General features: G+C 35.8%; 1 protein-coding gene across 11 annotated transcripts in view; it reads left to right on the forward strand.

Moving 5' to 3' along the window:
- PHF3 (PHD finger protein 3) overlaps positions 1-16,141 on the forward strand; it is a 52,928-nt gene that overhangs the window by 10,305 nt on the left and 26,482 nt on the right. For 2 of the 11 annotated variants that reach the window (XM_054630572.2, XM_054630571.2), the window contains exons 2-4: positions 1,500-1,768; positions 11,175-11,336; positions 12,433-14,251. In XM_054630572.2, coding sequence (XP_054486547.2) covers positions 1,525-1,768; positions 11,175-11,336; positions 12,433-14,251 — 2,225 coding nt within the window. In that variant the 5' untranslated portion in view covers positions 1,500-1,524. Of the gene's footprint in view, positions 1-1,499; positions 1,769-9,140; positions 9,160-10,470; positions 10,588-10,840; positions 10,917-11,174; positions 11,337-11,627; positions 11,669-12,432; positions 14,252-16,141 lie in introns of those variants that run through there. The other 9 variants (XM_054630580.2, XM_054630575.2, XM_054630574.2 and 6 more) reach the window with 8 other exon arrangements.

The following is a 16,141-nucleotide window of genomic DNA, read 5'->3' on the forward strand; positions in this document are numbered from 1 at the left end:
AAAACCCCACAAACAAAAAAAACCCTAAGAAACCCCACCCAAACAAAAGGAAACACCATTCGTGTTAAACCTGTAGTTTTTGTAAATTTGTGAAACAAAATGCGCAAATAGGGTCGAAATTGTAGCAGAGCCCTTATGTGTCTCTGGCTAGGATATTCCCAGTTGATTGCTAAAACAGAAATGCCCCATTAATGTGTCTAAGGAAGCATACTTAATGTTCTATTAAGCATGAGTAAGTACTGGATTTATTTAGTGGCGGGTTGCTGGAATAACCATCTAGAAAGTAATTCAAGCACTGCAAACTCCAATTCTCACTTGTCATTTTCCTCTAATTAGTGTGTTCATTCTAAAAAAATAATTATCTCATGTGGGAGAGGATGATGAAAGAAGGAACAGGATACTTATTTGTGTCCTTTTGCTGTTTCCAAAAGCTTTAACAGCCTTGTGTGCCAAAAACTGGCCTTTCAGACTATCCTGTTTGCTAAATTAAGCCAGGCAGTACTGCACTGCTCCATTTTCCTTACCTGTCTGATCATATTTATTATGGTTATCTTTCTCCACTTTGAGGATATGCTAAAGCAAAATTTCCAAAGTATTTTGCTGACTTTTTTTCCATTCTTAGTTTCCATGTTTAGTTATACATACTTAATAGTTGTCTTTGCTTCAGTACTTCCACTTCTGCTGCATTGCAAAGAAGATCTAGAAAATAAAGAATTCCTTGTAAAATGCAATTGCCATCTTTGTATACAATTCCTTATGTAGACTTCTAGACATTCATCTAAACTTCTTCAAAATTGAAATTTCAAAGGGTCCTCCTTTTGATGCCAGCTCAGAATTCTCATGTACCTGATTGAAATCAGATTTTTCATATAAAATTGATGTAATTTTATTGACTGTATTGATGGATGAAAAATAATAGAAATAAAACCTTGCTGTTTAAAAATACTATCTTGCTATGAAGTATCTGGTAGTTGCTCTTTGAACAGAAATATAGTTCTTCTCAGTAGTACACCATATTAATAGTATGGCAGGCTCTGGAACCTTATCAGCTCCATTGATGTTAGTGGAAGCTGACCTCACATTTGTACGTTTAAAATTAAGAAAGTCACGCTCACAGTGCTGCTATCTCCAGGTTCACTTGTTCTTGATATCCTCCTCCTCTGGTCTCCTATCTGCTTGGGCTGGTTAAGAGTTAAACATTTTAAAAAGAAGCTGTTTAGTTACCTTTGTTATTCACACTCTGTAGAAGTGTCAGCATTCAGATGCTGATGGAGGAGATTAGCATGGAATTTCTTTTAAAAATAATTAGGGAATTGATTTTTAGTTATGATTTTTAGTGGGCCATACTAAGCCATAAGCAGTTTTTTATTTGTTTTTATAATTCTTAAATACCTTAAGCATTCTTTATAAAACACAAGAGCCAAAAAATGTGCTGGTGTCTTAGGTGTTTTACAGTTTGTAGCTTATTTTCTTATGGTATTTTTCTTGTCTTTCTATAGGGCTGAAAGACACACAGGAGTCTTCATGGATGTAGTTGATACATTTAACCATTTAATTCCTACTGAACAATTAGATGATGCCCTATTTCTAGAATCCAACCTGGAGAATGAAGTCTGTGAGGATTTTAGTACAAGTCAAAATGTCTTAGAGGATTCGCTGAAGAACATGCTCAGCGATAAGGATCCTATGCTAGGATCTGCAAGTGCCCAGTTCTGTTTGCCTGTTTTGGATAGCAATGACCCCAATTTCCAGATGCCTTGTTCTACAGGTAAATCTTACAATTTTCTAAGATTACAATTTAAAATATAGTTTCACTCTAGTACCAACCCTTTTTCATAACTTAGAAATAAGAAGTTGGTATTTCTGTCACCTTGCTGCCCTTTTTCAATGCACTTCATACATGCCTGGCATGTAAACTATGTGCAGGAATTGTTAATTTTGTAGTGTAACAATCGAGGAAAGCTCCTTATGTGGATCAGAAATAGCCTAGGCCTTGTCTGTCAGTTACTTCCAACGAGAGTCAAGATTTGTTTAGTGTAGGTGGTGAGCCTGATCACTGAAGTCACTGGTTGGCTCAAAAAATACCATATTTCTGGAGTAGCAGTAGGTGCAGGAGAGTTATACAAATTACTGACCTCAGGGTTGCTCTGTTAATGCTAGGCCTTCTGGTAGTGAGCTGTTTCTGGATTCTGGGTGCTTCTGGTTGGCTTCAAGACCCTGGAATGATCATAAAATTATTTTTTACTGTTTGGAATACCTGATTTGGGAACAATTTAGACCAAAGTTTTAAATGAAAATAATCTTAGAATTTATTGAGTAATTTTAGAAAATTAAAAAAAAAAAAAGGGATGATCCAATCCCTAAAATGATTAATTTTTATGAAGAATTGGAATAATTACACTGAATTTGATGCTACAGACAAAAATATACTCTGTTCTTAGTAGTGTTCTTTATTTGACTGGAAGTTTAAAAAACAAAACTTTTTAGCTTCATTACTAGAAGTGTTGTAGATTATTGCAGAAAATTTTGCAGAATTTTGCATAAAATTTGCAAAATTAATGCAGAAATTGCAGAAAATTATTATCTCAATATTTAATTTTTTTGAGTAAGTTTTATAACTGCTTCTGAAAATCTTCATCATTTCCTTACGTATATTTTACTGTTACTAACAGACTAAATTTTCACCGTCACTAAATTAGGTGGTATTACATAATGGAAAACTGTAAATCAAAGATTATACTGTTTAAGGTAATGAAAAAGTGAGCTATCAAGCCAAAACAAGATATTTGGCATTTTTTTCCTACTTCAGAAGAACATTTTTGAGGCCATCCTTAATGCTTTGGTATACTCTTGCAATAGTCTGAATTCCTACACATTTTTCTCGGTAGCCTGCCAAAGAAAAATCGTATCCCTTTTAAAATGCATAAGGCCATATAATGTACATAACTAAACCAAATTCCCCCTCACTTGCAAATTTGTTTGTTATATTGCATCCTGTGCATCCTCCAGCAAACCTGTACTGCATTTAAAATTCTTGAATTAACTCATAGGGTACAGCTGGATATTTTGGAAGGTATGGACAAACTTTCAGGTGCTTCCTGGCATGTATTTGTCCTGAAAGTGATCAGTAGTGCAATAATTAGTACTATTACTACTTAAATAATCAAAATTAATCTTAAGGTCCTTAAAAATAGTTGAGTGAATGCATTTATTTGGGGGCTGCTTTTTCAGGCTGTCAGAAGACTAAGGGATTCAAAGCTGATTTGATTTATGAATTTAATGTTTTCTTTTTAAATCTGAAAGCGCCAGTAGAGCCACATTTCAGTAAAGAAATTAAAATGTGTAATTTGGCATTAATGTAGGTATCCAAAAGAACATGAAATGTTCTTGTTATTGCTTGCTCTTTGTAGGTCTTGATAAGAACTGTCCTTACTCTGACATGGTAGGACTTCAGTATGTGCTTAAAATTTTTTAGTTAAGAATAACGAGTATCAGTTCAAAGTATGGTTTCTTTGCTTGTCTTTTTTCCTTGAAAGTTCATATTTTGAAAGTTCATAGTTGTGATTTATTTGATTTTTCTGACACTGTTGGTGATCTAACACTGCTGATGTAGTCTGCTGGTAAGAATGTGGTTATTCAAGGTGGTAGTACCCTCTGTATGAATTAAGCCATGCAAAAGCTATTTTTCCCAGTTTAGATGGAAGCTCATCTGTATGCCAAGTTCAATTTGTCTAAAAAGTAAAAAAGCATAACTCTCCTGACAAAACTTGCTTTAATATATTCTATATTTTGCATAACCCATGCCTAGACTATTAAACAGTTTAACAAAAGGAACAATATGCTCATGGAAATTAATTCACAGACCAGCAAAAGATAGATTTATCATATTTGATGCTTCTTGTATTGTAGAATTCTGTTTTGTAGAAGTTTTAAAGTGGTGCATATTTCATGCTACGGCTTACTTGACTGCTGTGAGCAATCAGGAGAGATAAAGGTAGTAATAGTTAAACTGAGGACAGGTGTTGTAGCTAAAATAGTAATCAGGTCTTCTAGATAAAATGGAGGAGCAGAAGGCATGGCTCCCTAATTCTTCTTTGAAAGCAGATTTGAGCTGAGTTCAGGAGTAGAAAACCTAGGCACAAACAAAATACTATCTTTATATGCCTTTAACCCAGCTGTGTAAGTGTGAAATTTCTTATGTGGGTATATGAGTATATGAGCAGGGCTTGATTCAGGCCTACTTCTTACCCACATGGCTACTTTCTCAAGATTGTGACATTTTCTCTGCTTTATTTTGGAGATCATGTATTTTTGTTTTCAAAAGCAAAAACTCCTCTCTTGCTCTTAAGTTGGTTTTGAGTGTGGGTTTGCTTCCTGCTCTCTTTCTTACTGCTGCATGGGTATCAGTTTTTGTTGGTAGTTTTTACTGGCCTGATCCAAAGTTGTTACTCATCAATATGTTTTGCTCAGCTTTAGGGTTTGGTTTATTTTGTGCATCATTCATCAAGAACTAAGCTTTTTGTTAATACTAAGCTCTGGTTTTGGTGAGTTACCTCTTACCTGACTGTATGTGATGGATACTGGTAGCAATTGATTGTACGTCCTTTAGACAGTTCAAGTGCATGCCTATAAGAAATACAGAGACATGTATCCAGAAAACACATTTTGTATGTTGAATTATAACTATATCTCTTGGGGTGAATAGTAGCATAAGATCATAGAATGATGTGGTTTGCAAGGGACCTCTAAAGGTTGTCTAGTTCAGCCCCTCTGCAATGTCTGTGTTCAACTAGATCAGGTTGCTCATAGCCCAGTTCAACCTGACTTTGAAGGTTCCCAGGCACGGGGATCCACTGCTTTTCTGGGCAACCTCTTTCAGTGTTTCACCACCCTCATAATAAAAAAGTTCTCCCTTACATCCAATCTGAAGCTACTCTCTTTTAGTTTAATACCATTACCCTTGTCCTGTCACTACAGACCATGCTAAAAAGTCTGTTCTTATAAGCCCCTTCTAAGTATTAAAAGGCTGCAATGAGGTGTCCATGTATTCTCCAGGCAAACAACCCCAACTCTGCCAGCCTTTCTTCAAAGGACAGGTGTTCCAGCCTCCAGTCATTTTTGTGGCCTCCTCTGGACACGCTTCACCAGGTCCATGCCTTTTTTGTACCGAGGGTCTCAGTCAGCAGTACTAGTATATGACAAATAGAAGGACTGTGACAATGGATGTTTGTTGCCTATCTGTTGATAGGCAGAACTATATCAGTACCAATAAAGTAGTCTCATGTTTATCTCTTGGCCTGAATCTAGATTGTGCTAGATTGAGATAGTTTCTTTAGTTAGATGACAAACAAAGTTGGTCAGACAAAGACCAGCAGAAACCAAAGACAGAGCAGACCAAACTTGCTGAGCTTGCTCTGTAATTGCCACTGAGTAACAGAATGGGGTCAGAGTAATAATATAAGGTTATTTTTCAGCTTTGATTGAATAATTACATATTTAGAGAAGGAACAAGATTCTTTGTGGGTGATCCTGGTTATAGCTTTGAGCAGAGGTAGAGATAACTCTATGACTCTCACAAGCTGAATAGGGTAGAGGTCAAATTATGCTGAAATCCTTTTAGAATGTGTTAGTGAAGGGTGACTGCTAAACTATAAAGATGTAGTTAGGTTGCTGGTTTATGGAGCTAGACTGAGAAGAATATTGGTCTTACAGCACAGTTAAGAAGTTCTACTACCTCTGTGAATCAAGGTACAAACTATCCATGTCATATTCACTGCAGCTCATAGGAGCTTAGCAATTATGGAGGGCTCTTCCTGTCCTGAGGTAGGTATCAGCAGAACGACATTGTGTCGATAGTAGAAATTGATATAAGTGCTCTCCTTGTCACTTAAAGGACAGAATTGGACAAAATGAAACTTTTGAAAAATAAATGAAATCCAAATTCTTGAAGCAATCAGAAGTGTCCCAAATAATGTTTTAGGTGCCCCTCTGCTTCTTTTTGTTGGTTTGCTTGGGTGGTTGTTCTTACAAGCTGTGCATGAGCAATGTAGAAAATTATATTGAGTAGAACAGCTCTTGGCCATCTTAAATGTTTGAGTGGTGTGAGTGGGTGTGGAAGCATGCTTTTGGTGTTGTGTTGATTTCTTTACCTTATTGAGCAATTCATTGATAAGAAGTGGAAACTCTGAAGTTTAGAATATTACAGAATTATTTTAAGAGCAGCACACTTATTTCAACTTTGAATGGTGCCCTAGTGACAAGTTTTCTGTTTTGTTTTGTTCTTGCTGGAAGACATGTTAGAAGCTTATGCACCTGTGAACATAGCAGGTCATACTGGTTGCATGCCAGTGAGCTAAATAACTTAGCATTCATAATAAATTGGTAATTCTAGGTAAATTGAATTGGTATCACAAACTGTGTAGCTTTTCAGGATGTCATTTACTGGGGTAGTTTGATTTGTTATATTTATAATACAGGGAATGGAATTTTAATTGCATATAATCTGGAGACATTTCTAGATTTCATATTAAAATCAAGCTTTTAACTAATTTAGTTTATGGGTATGTTTATCAAATCAGGTACTTACCATAAATGATAAAGACTGCTGCTGTAAGAATCACAAAATGTGTTAGGGACATGTTTTTAATTGCCCTTTTTTTCCTGTCCCTCTGGATTGCCGCTGGGAAAGTGTTTCCCTAAAGTGCAGTCTGTTTTTTCTAGTTTTAGCCTGTGTTTTCATGTGTATTGTTAAAAGCAGCATTACCTCTGCTGAAATCATTATTAGCTACTGAATCTTCGAAGCCAAACCAATTTTTCTGACTACAAATACTCTTTTCTTTAGCTGGCGTGATGTCTGGCTGTGTTAGGCATTTTGGGCTCTTTTCACTAAAGCCAAATGTACATTTATTTTTCCTCCTACATTTGAAGTAATTTTGAATGTAACTTTGAGATTCCAAAATTTGGTTTACAGTTATTTCTCTGTTTTCTTACCTCTTTATGCCTTCCTTCTTCCAAGCTGTCCATATGAACAGCTACACAGTGTTTTATGACCAAGGTAGTAACTTTTCTGTATAAAATTTAAATTTATTGTATTGGTATTGAGAATCTGGAGAATATTTATCTTGTGCCTTTTTCTGTTTGTGGGTGGCAAACTACCTATATTCCCCAGTGTAGGTCCTTCTGAAGTATTTAGTATGCCTTTGGATCAGTTTCATGGGTGGAGAGAGGTTGGATCTGTACTAAGATTTGCAAAGCAATTTAGATTAGCTCTCTGATTTGTAAATACATGAAGACTCTTAATAAAATTAATTAATTTACATTAAAGTGCTTGGTTTGATGTGGTGTTTTTACTTTGTTGAAATTTGTTTTTCTGCTCTTTATTTCCAATGTAACAGGCTTGTGTCTCTAAAGAACCGCTATTCAGTAAGCTTGGGATGTAACTCCGTCTTTTTAATAAAACGGGCATGCAGGCCTCTGTCAAGATACATGCTGTATTAAGTTTATTTATCCTAGTTGATTTTCATATATCTTTATTCTAAAGACTGTAAAATTACCTCTTAACAACATAGACATTAATGGAGAGTGGGAGCAAGTGTTTAGTTAATATTTCCTGTTACGTACTGTGATTCTTTTCTTGCACTGGACAGTCAGCCCAAAGTACTTGCAGGCAAATTCTCATTTCAATAGATTACAGGCAAACTTTTGTAAAACAGTTGGAATTTGATGTTTCCTTATGTAAGTTACATCATCAGTCACATAATTTCTCTTGAAAAATATATCTTCTTTTAACAGAAAGTATTTTTAATCTTGTTTCTTGAACATATGCATCACAAATGTCAATAGTAAAAAGGTTTCTCATAGAAAGTATACCATCCTCATTTATGATCTTGAGACTTACTGACAAAATATCACTATCTTCATATGTTTTGTTGTTTCACTGGAGTTTATTAGCTCTTCTGAAGGCTTACCTAGATGTGCTAGTTACTGCTTTAGACTGTAATTGTTCTTTTCATTGTAGAATTATGTTACATCTCTGTGTTGTTATTCCCATGTAATGCAGAAATTTTACCATGTTCAACCATTTCCATATAATCTGTGATGTTTATATGGAATCTGCTGTGGATTTGCACATTCCTGCCATTAGTGTGATTCAGCTGGACATAGTGCAGAGCAGTGCAAAGCAGGAGCAACAGTGATCTTCTATTTGGTGTGCTTACCTAAGCAAAAGAAATCTACAGAGAAGAAATTTATTTGTACACTTGATATTTACCTTGGTCAGTGTGTCAAGAATCTGAGTATTTCTGTCTTAATTGTGGCTGAAAATAATGAAAGAAAGTCTTATGTTAATAAACATAAAGATTTATAAACATCATAGTTTTTGATGATGTATTTAGGGGTTTTTCCTTCTCCTTACCTCCTCTTTTACCAGAAAGTAAGGCTTGTTTTCTTAAATTTTACACTGCTAAAAAATTAAAAAATGGTCATACTTTTGTTTTAGCATAGGGAAAACATTGCTTTAAATTTGCAAGTGGACTGTTTTTACTGAATGTTGTTCTATTATGATATAACATATATAAAAGTGAGTCAGTAGTACAGCCCAGCAGTTTAGAAGTTTAGATACTTTGCAAGTAATGGAGAAACTCAAAATAGTAAGGTGAAGGTCAGTGGTGCCTTTTTCAGTATAAATATGCTGAAAGTGGCTAAATATGTTGAATGTGACTCGTACTTTTCTTATTTGCAATCTGTTCAGTTGTACACTGGTGTACAACTCTTCTATTCAGATAAGTTCTTTATTTCTTTTTTTGTTTTTCCTATTTTTTTTATTTTCTATACTTGATGCTGAGATAATATTTAGATATTTGTTACTAAGATCATCTCTGCTTTTTTGCTCTTTCTGATTTTGCTTTTGTTGGTTTACCTTTCTTAGGGGTTGTTTCTTTACCTCCACTTCTCCTTCATAATTTACTTTTCTAGTCTTCTTTGTATCTATTGCTGTTCTCTGTCATTTTTCTTTTCCCAGCAGGGTCTATGTGGAATGCTCCTCATCAGGGGCCTAATGAGACTGTCTTTACTAGCTGAGTTGTAGCTCAGGTGGTTTGAAATTAGCAAGATTCTGTGCTTCAATTCCTCTGTAAAATTAAAGCTACAGCACAGAGTCTTGTAAGTATGAAAATACTTTAATATTTCACACTGTCTGTCAATAATGGACTGAATGTGTCTCTTGTTATTAAGAAGGGAGGGTGTAGAAATTCCCTTGAGCAAGAACGTTGTAAAGCCCAAGACTAATGTCAGCCCTTTAATATGCTCAGAGTTGTTTCAGAAGCTGTCCTAGTAGTTTTTATTTTTCATGCTGTCTTCAATAGTTTAGTAATTTAGTTCTCACAGAAAGAACAGAAGTGGATGTGAAAGGAGTCTCTTTTGTCACAGTCTGTTCCCAAAAGCCAGTTTTGTGTGTTGCAGGAGCACTATGAAAACACAAATACCAAAGTGCAGGGCTGCTGGGAGGATATAATCTTTGAGAGCATGAGAATGGGCAGCTGGAGTTAGAGTGAGGGTCCTTCTCATTCAGGTTTCCATCTTAGACAACAGCTAGCATTAGATATTTACTGGGAAAATGTCTGATAGGGCAGTTACAATGTTATCTTTTTGCTAGTGTGTCCAGTATGTAGCTTATAGCAAATAAGGGATTAAGGAACACTCTTGAGTGGAGTAAGACCAAATTTATCAGCCTCATGCACCTTGCATGTGATATCTGTATGTTTGTAAACACACACAGATAAAAAGGTGGCTCTGTGGATTGGAGAGTGGAAGTGGACAGTAATTTCCACAAACCCTTTTCCTTGTAACTGATGTGTACAATGCAGTAACTAAAAATATTGGTTAAAATAAAATAAAATAAATGACCATAAATTGTTAGCCTAAGAAACTCCCTAGTTTTCAGCTCCTGGCACCCATCTGATTACAGAGGTTCAGAATGCTGATTGCCTGGTGCCATGATCAGCCTTCCTTAAGAGGCTGATAAAAAAAATTTGTAATATTAGAAATTCTAACATGTTGCTTGGTTACTTTGTTTTTTCATTGTTTTTTTAAAAATTGCAGTTATACCAAACTTGAGAAGGACCAGGAGTTGACAGATTTTCTGAGATGATCTAAAAATTCTAACAATTTTTAATTTAACTTCTTGCTTTTTTACTTTTCTGATTGATGTGTTAATTTATATAGTTTTAAGTGAGCAATATTTAGAAATTTTTAGATGTCTTATATGTGTTATGTGAGTTTATCTTAAAAATGCTTCAAGGTTTGTGTCTTAGTAGTGAAAAACAGACATACTTGATTGTTGGGAGTCACTGTTATATTTGTTAGACCTTCCTGTGTGTTTTGTAAAGTCACTTGGATGTTTGGCTTGATCTCACAAATTTTGCATCTCATGGGAACCAGGATTCATTAATCACACATAGGATCTTTAACTAGGAGAGGCTACCACTGCAAGAACCAAATTTAGAGCAAGTGAGGAGAATGGCTGGTGTAGTGACCTGACTGCCTCTTAGGAAACCTGTTTTCAAGAGCAACCTCTGGGACCTTTCTCAGGTTAGTGGAGGATAGGAGTTCACCAGTGACAAAGTTCCTGGTCTCTTAACATGACAATGTTCCCGGTCTCTCCTGGGAGGTTAAGTGCTTGCTGCACTTAAAGCTCTTCCAAAAAGACATTACAGGCACAGATATGGGATATGGGTGGGGCTGAGAGTTTTAAAATGGTATCCTGTCAGAAAACTGTGATTTTTACACTCCGCACTTCTGGATCAGCTCTTTCTGCTGTTTACCTTTCTTCACTTTCTCTTAGGTGGGAAGGGACAGTGAGGGGCAGCTGATCCTCTAAGACTGGGGACCTTCCTGTGGCAAAAAAACCCAATAAAAATGTGAGTCCACAAAAAAGCTATGAGGACTATCTACAGAAGTTTTAAGCTGTGGGTGATAGCTTCTTCTACACTGAAACTGCCTCACATGGGAATTTTCTGTCCTTTGTTTCTTCATTTTTTTCTCTTTTGTTTGATTTTAGATGGCCAGTTTATTTATTTTTTTAATGTCTCTTGCCCTGTCTTGCTCAGCATTATAGCTGCAACACTTTTTGATCATTTTAAGTTTTAGGATCTTTCTTGTTTGTTTGTTTTTTCCAGTTACTGGTCTTGATGATACTATGGATGAAGAAGGAGTTAAAGAGAGTGGTAATGACACCATTGATGATGATGAGCTTGCTTTACCTAATAGGAATTTGAGAAGCCGTGCTGAAGAAGCATCAGTCACATCACCGAGGAAATCACCACGTTTAATGGCACAAGGTGATTATAGATTGTGTTTGCACATTTGAAGTAAATCAAATCTTTAAAATCCCACCCTAACATTTATAAATTTAACTTGGTTGTGTGAATTCCAATATAGAAACTTCCTTTTTCATACCTTGCAGCTAGAAGCTGACATCCATAGGGTATGAGTCAATTAGAATTCCTATTTAATAAATATTTAGTGTCTTCTTTATGGTCATTAAACTAATTTTTGAGATTTTGATCCTTTCATGTACATAAGATTATTAATGTTGTTCTTCACTAACAAAAGCATGATGGAGTTGCAAAACAGCATTGGAATATTAGGTCAGCATGTCTCTTATTTCCAGGTAAAGTTTTGATTCTATTTTTATTTGCATATTCTCTTTTTACTTTTAATTAGGTTATAGTAATTGCAGTCAGAAAGTCTTTAATCCAAATATCTCAAGATACTTAATATTTTATTAAAATATTTTAATTCTTTCTGTTAGCTAATTTATTATAGTTACGGGATTTCTAATTTGTTGAACTGGAGTTATTTACTCCTCTGCTTATTCCCTCTAGAGCAGGTTGAGTTAAAAAGATAAAATTATTTAATATGGCAATTAGAATTTAAACAAGAGCCTGTGGTACAAAGCAGGTGATTATGCTGTTTAGAGAGCCACTGGAATAGTTACTTGTTTAGAAAATATGAAAGTTGTTGTCAGCTGAGAATGTGACTGGATCTCAGATTTGTAGACTGTTCTCTAAAAGATTTTTAAACTTCAGTTATATTTCTAATCACAATACGGCTTGTGCAATTTTTGTTTGAGGTAGAAAAGTAGAGTTAGTTTGGATTGTCTTTCTATCATCGCTTGTGTTTTGTATATACTAATTAGAAATTCCATGGCTTTTAGAATTATGGGATTTTACATCCAAACTATGTCCATGTAAAATTGAAATGCGAGTCGTTTAGTTTTGGGGAGGTTTTTAAGTTTAGTAAATAACTAACTTTTAAGTCCTCTTTGTATCCAGAAAGCTAAATTGAGGTAAGTCACTTTTGTTCTCAGCAAATCTTGTATTTGCAAAAAGAAGGAAGCAGAATAGCTAAGAGATTTTCTTTTTCCCTTCCTAGAACCAGTACGGAGTCTGCGGCAGAGCACGCTAGCCAAGCGTTCGAATGTTGCTCCTCCTCTTAATACCAAGAAATCATCCGTAAAAAGTGGATCTGCTCCAAAAAATGGACAGAAACAAGAGAGAAGTCCAGTTAAAGAGACAGATGTTGCAGCACGCTTGAAAACGGAGCAGCCTAGGGAGGTTAGGCGTAGTACAAGACGATCAGGACAGTTGGAAGGAGCAGCAGCAGCAGTAACAGCATCCCAAAATAATAAAAAATGTCTGCCTGGTCCTGAAGATGGGAAAGAAATAAAGTCTGAAACCCCTGAGCAGACAAAAGTTGAAGAAACACCCCAAGAGTTAAGTTGTGCTAATTTAACAGAGCCCTGTTCTCCTTCTCCTGGGGAAACAAAGGAAATAGTAGAGGTTGCAATGAACACTGACTCTGGGAGTGCTGAGTCAGTTTGTTCAGTATCTGCAGATACTGAAATGATTCCTGTTAAAAATGAAACAACTGATGTGATTGATTCAATGGGCTTGGAAAATTCTTCAGAAGAAAAGACTGATAATAAAGCAGAGGAATCAGAGAAGAAAGCAGAAGAACATAATCAAATTGAAATAACTGGAAACAATAATGATTCATCCAGTGCTTGCTTGAATACAGATGGAATTTGTGAGACCTTTTCAAATTCGTCCAGCTCTGTGAAAGAGGGGGTTGATTGCAGTTCAGGTTCCCACAGCGTGGAAGTTCTTGATGAAAATGCATTGTCAGTAAAGGAATGTGTAACAGAAGCTGGAGGTGATGACAAGGGAATGGAGAAAACTGAAACTCCATCTGAGAAACTATTGGACAGTACAGACTGTGATAATAAAGACTTGAAAAGCAAAGAGTTTACTTCAGCTGACCCAGGAAATAGCATTTTAGAAAGCACTGTTGTTGACCAGTCAAGCCAAAATGTACAGCAGCAGATCGACAGTACTAAAGTTGAAGGCCCAGAGGCATCAAAATTTCAGGATGATGAGAGACAAATTGGTATTTCAACAAAATGTGAAAAGAACATTAGGCCCCGGCATAGTAAATCCATAGTACAGAATAAACAAAATCTGAGTGCAGGTACTCGGCAGAAATCAGGTTCAGTGCAACAAGAAACGACTCGGTCAAGAACGAGAGCTGCTGTTGCTGTTTCGGGCCTTCACAGTTCCTCTTCAGCAAGTCTGAAGCGAAATGCTGATGAGCAAGAGAGTCATCAGCATCCAAGTAACCCAGTTAAAATTAGAAAGAAACAATCTGATCTGGGTTTGAAAGCAAAGAGTGGCATTTCAGGAGTGACTGTAAAAAAACAGACCAACACAAAGCTAAAGAAAATACCCCGAGTCCAGGCTTCTGGGCAAGCCCAGAAGTTATCAGTTCAAAAAGCAAGTGAGAAATCTCCTACTCATCAAAGCTGCTCTAAAGATACCCACCACTCTGTGCATTCATTGTCAGGTCATGTTTCACATCCTGGTCAGAAGCAAGCCAGCAAACACCAACTTGCAACTGGGCTAAAAGCTAATAACTCTACAAAGGAAGAGGCAGAGACTAAAGATCCCTCTGTTGTAGAACATCTGAAGGAGGATGATAAGGAAAAAAACAAGTCAAAAAGAAATGATAGAAATCTCCAACCTCGCCAGAGAAGAAGTAGCAAAAGTCTTTCACTTGATGAACCTCCTTTGTTCATTCCAGATAACATTTCAACTGTTAAAAAGGAAGGCTTGGAACATACCTCTGCTAGTGAAAGCAAACATATTTGGGTGCCCAGCAAACAATGTGGCTTTTGCAAAAAGCCACATGGTAACAGGTGTGTGTGCCAATGTGTTTTAGGAATTTATTACTGGTCTTGGAAGGTAATTTTTTTCCTTCCACCAAATGTTTTACGCTGCTCATGCCAAAACAAAGTCCTAGTCTGGCAATACAAGTCTGTATGTCATACAGTCAGTTAATTTCCTTTGCACTCATACACTTTTTTTTGATCATTTAAACTAGCATTAGAAACTAGTTTGGCCCAAAAGTTTGAATACAAATGTTTTGTTATATGAGTACATATTTTGATGACTGTATAATTCTTCTATGCTGTTTAATTATGCACTTTAAGCTTGACTTTTTTCAAAGAAAAAAAATTGGATATCTGTGTTCCGGGTTGTCATTTCCTTCTTTCCAGAAGCCTCTGAAATGGAAGGATCACCATAAACCAAAAAAATCAAATAATTGTTTGCATGTGACTTTTATCTAGTATAGGTCCAATCCTAATAGTAGAGATATAGAGATTTTTTTTTTCACTTTTTGTAATCAGTGCCCTGAGGTTTCATGTAACTGTAATTAAGTAATTACTAGGGAGGAGAGAAAGAAGAATATGGAAAAACCCCACAAAACTTCCACATGGGCATATCTGAAATTGCCTTTAAGCTTAATAATGAGGTTGCATCTGAAGTTGATAATAGCCCTCTGTGGCAAAACTTGTTCTGCACAGTAAGTGAGCTGAAAAAGACCATTGAGTTTCATTAATGATCTATTAGTCCAAGAATGAGAATTCCTTTATTCCTTTATCCTTTATTCCTTTAATACTGAAGTATTTTCTGTTGCTGCTTTACCTGCTAGCCTAGTTTTTGGTTTTTTAATGTCAAATTGAAGATATTTGTGATTAGCTTATGTGAGAGAAAGTTTTAATAGTAATTTTTAGTCATTGTGCTTTAGAACTCCATACATCAGAGTGAAATATGGAACAACTACCTTTGGCACCTGAGGGCTTTTTTTGCCATTTGTGTGTATCTAAGAAGCCCTTCTGAGCTTTATTGACTTATTGTATCATATTTGAAAAACAAATACAGGAAAATTCATTTACTGCACAGCTACAGTAACTGCATCATTGTGGCCTACTAAAAGAATTAATAAGAGGTTTGCTCTGCCTGGTGGCTGAGGATTACCTGGTTGAAGGGGTGCTCAAATTTAGTTCCATGGGGTTTTATTTTTTTAAAAAATTCCTTTTAAGACTCGTGTTATCTGTGTCTTTGTTAGAGTGTTTAATTTTAAGCAGGTTGCATTTCCTTAGTTTTTGTCATCTTAGGCATTACCATGACAGTAAAACTGTATGAGTAGCCTGTATTTCAGTAAATTGTTTACATCCCAAAAGGTCACTTTCTGCATTAAAAAAATGCTTCTGTAGATATTTTTAAAGCAAAATATGATATTTGGAATTTCAAATACTTGATAGCTGTTAAGAATGCAGCTTTGACTTGTGCTATATTCTTTCTATTTTTGCCAAAAAACCCACTGTGGTTTGGTTTTTTCCCAATGTCTTGTTAGAGTTCAGAAAGTCTTAATTTTTATTGCTAAATGCATCTAACCAGTGTGAGATGTGGCAATGACTCAGTTATATCTACTTATTTTAGTTTATAAAGTCAAAGTAGCATTACAGAAGATACAGGAATACACATCAATATAGGATTGAGTTCAACAAACTCAATTTTGCATTGCCAGTTCTTAGTGCTGCCAGAATAATAATAAAGTGTATGAATCACCAGCTGAGGTTGGAATGAGACAGCCCATGAGTTGCCACAGATGGTAATTATGGGTATCATCAGTTTTGTAATGTTTATCTTCAGCGTTTTAGGGTTTTTGGTTGGAATTGTGTTACTTTTTATGTCTGCATAGCAAAACTGTGGACACAACCAGCACTTTCGGCAGAAGATAA

Source organism: Agelaius phoeniceus, chromosome 3 (assembly GCF_051311805.1).
Source record: "Agelaius phoeniceus isolate bAgePho1 chromosome 3, bAgePho1.hap1, whole genome shotgun sequence".
Taxonomy (NCBI): Eukaryota; Metazoa; Chordata; class Aves; order Passeriformes; family Icteridae; genus Agelaius; species Agelaius phoeniceus.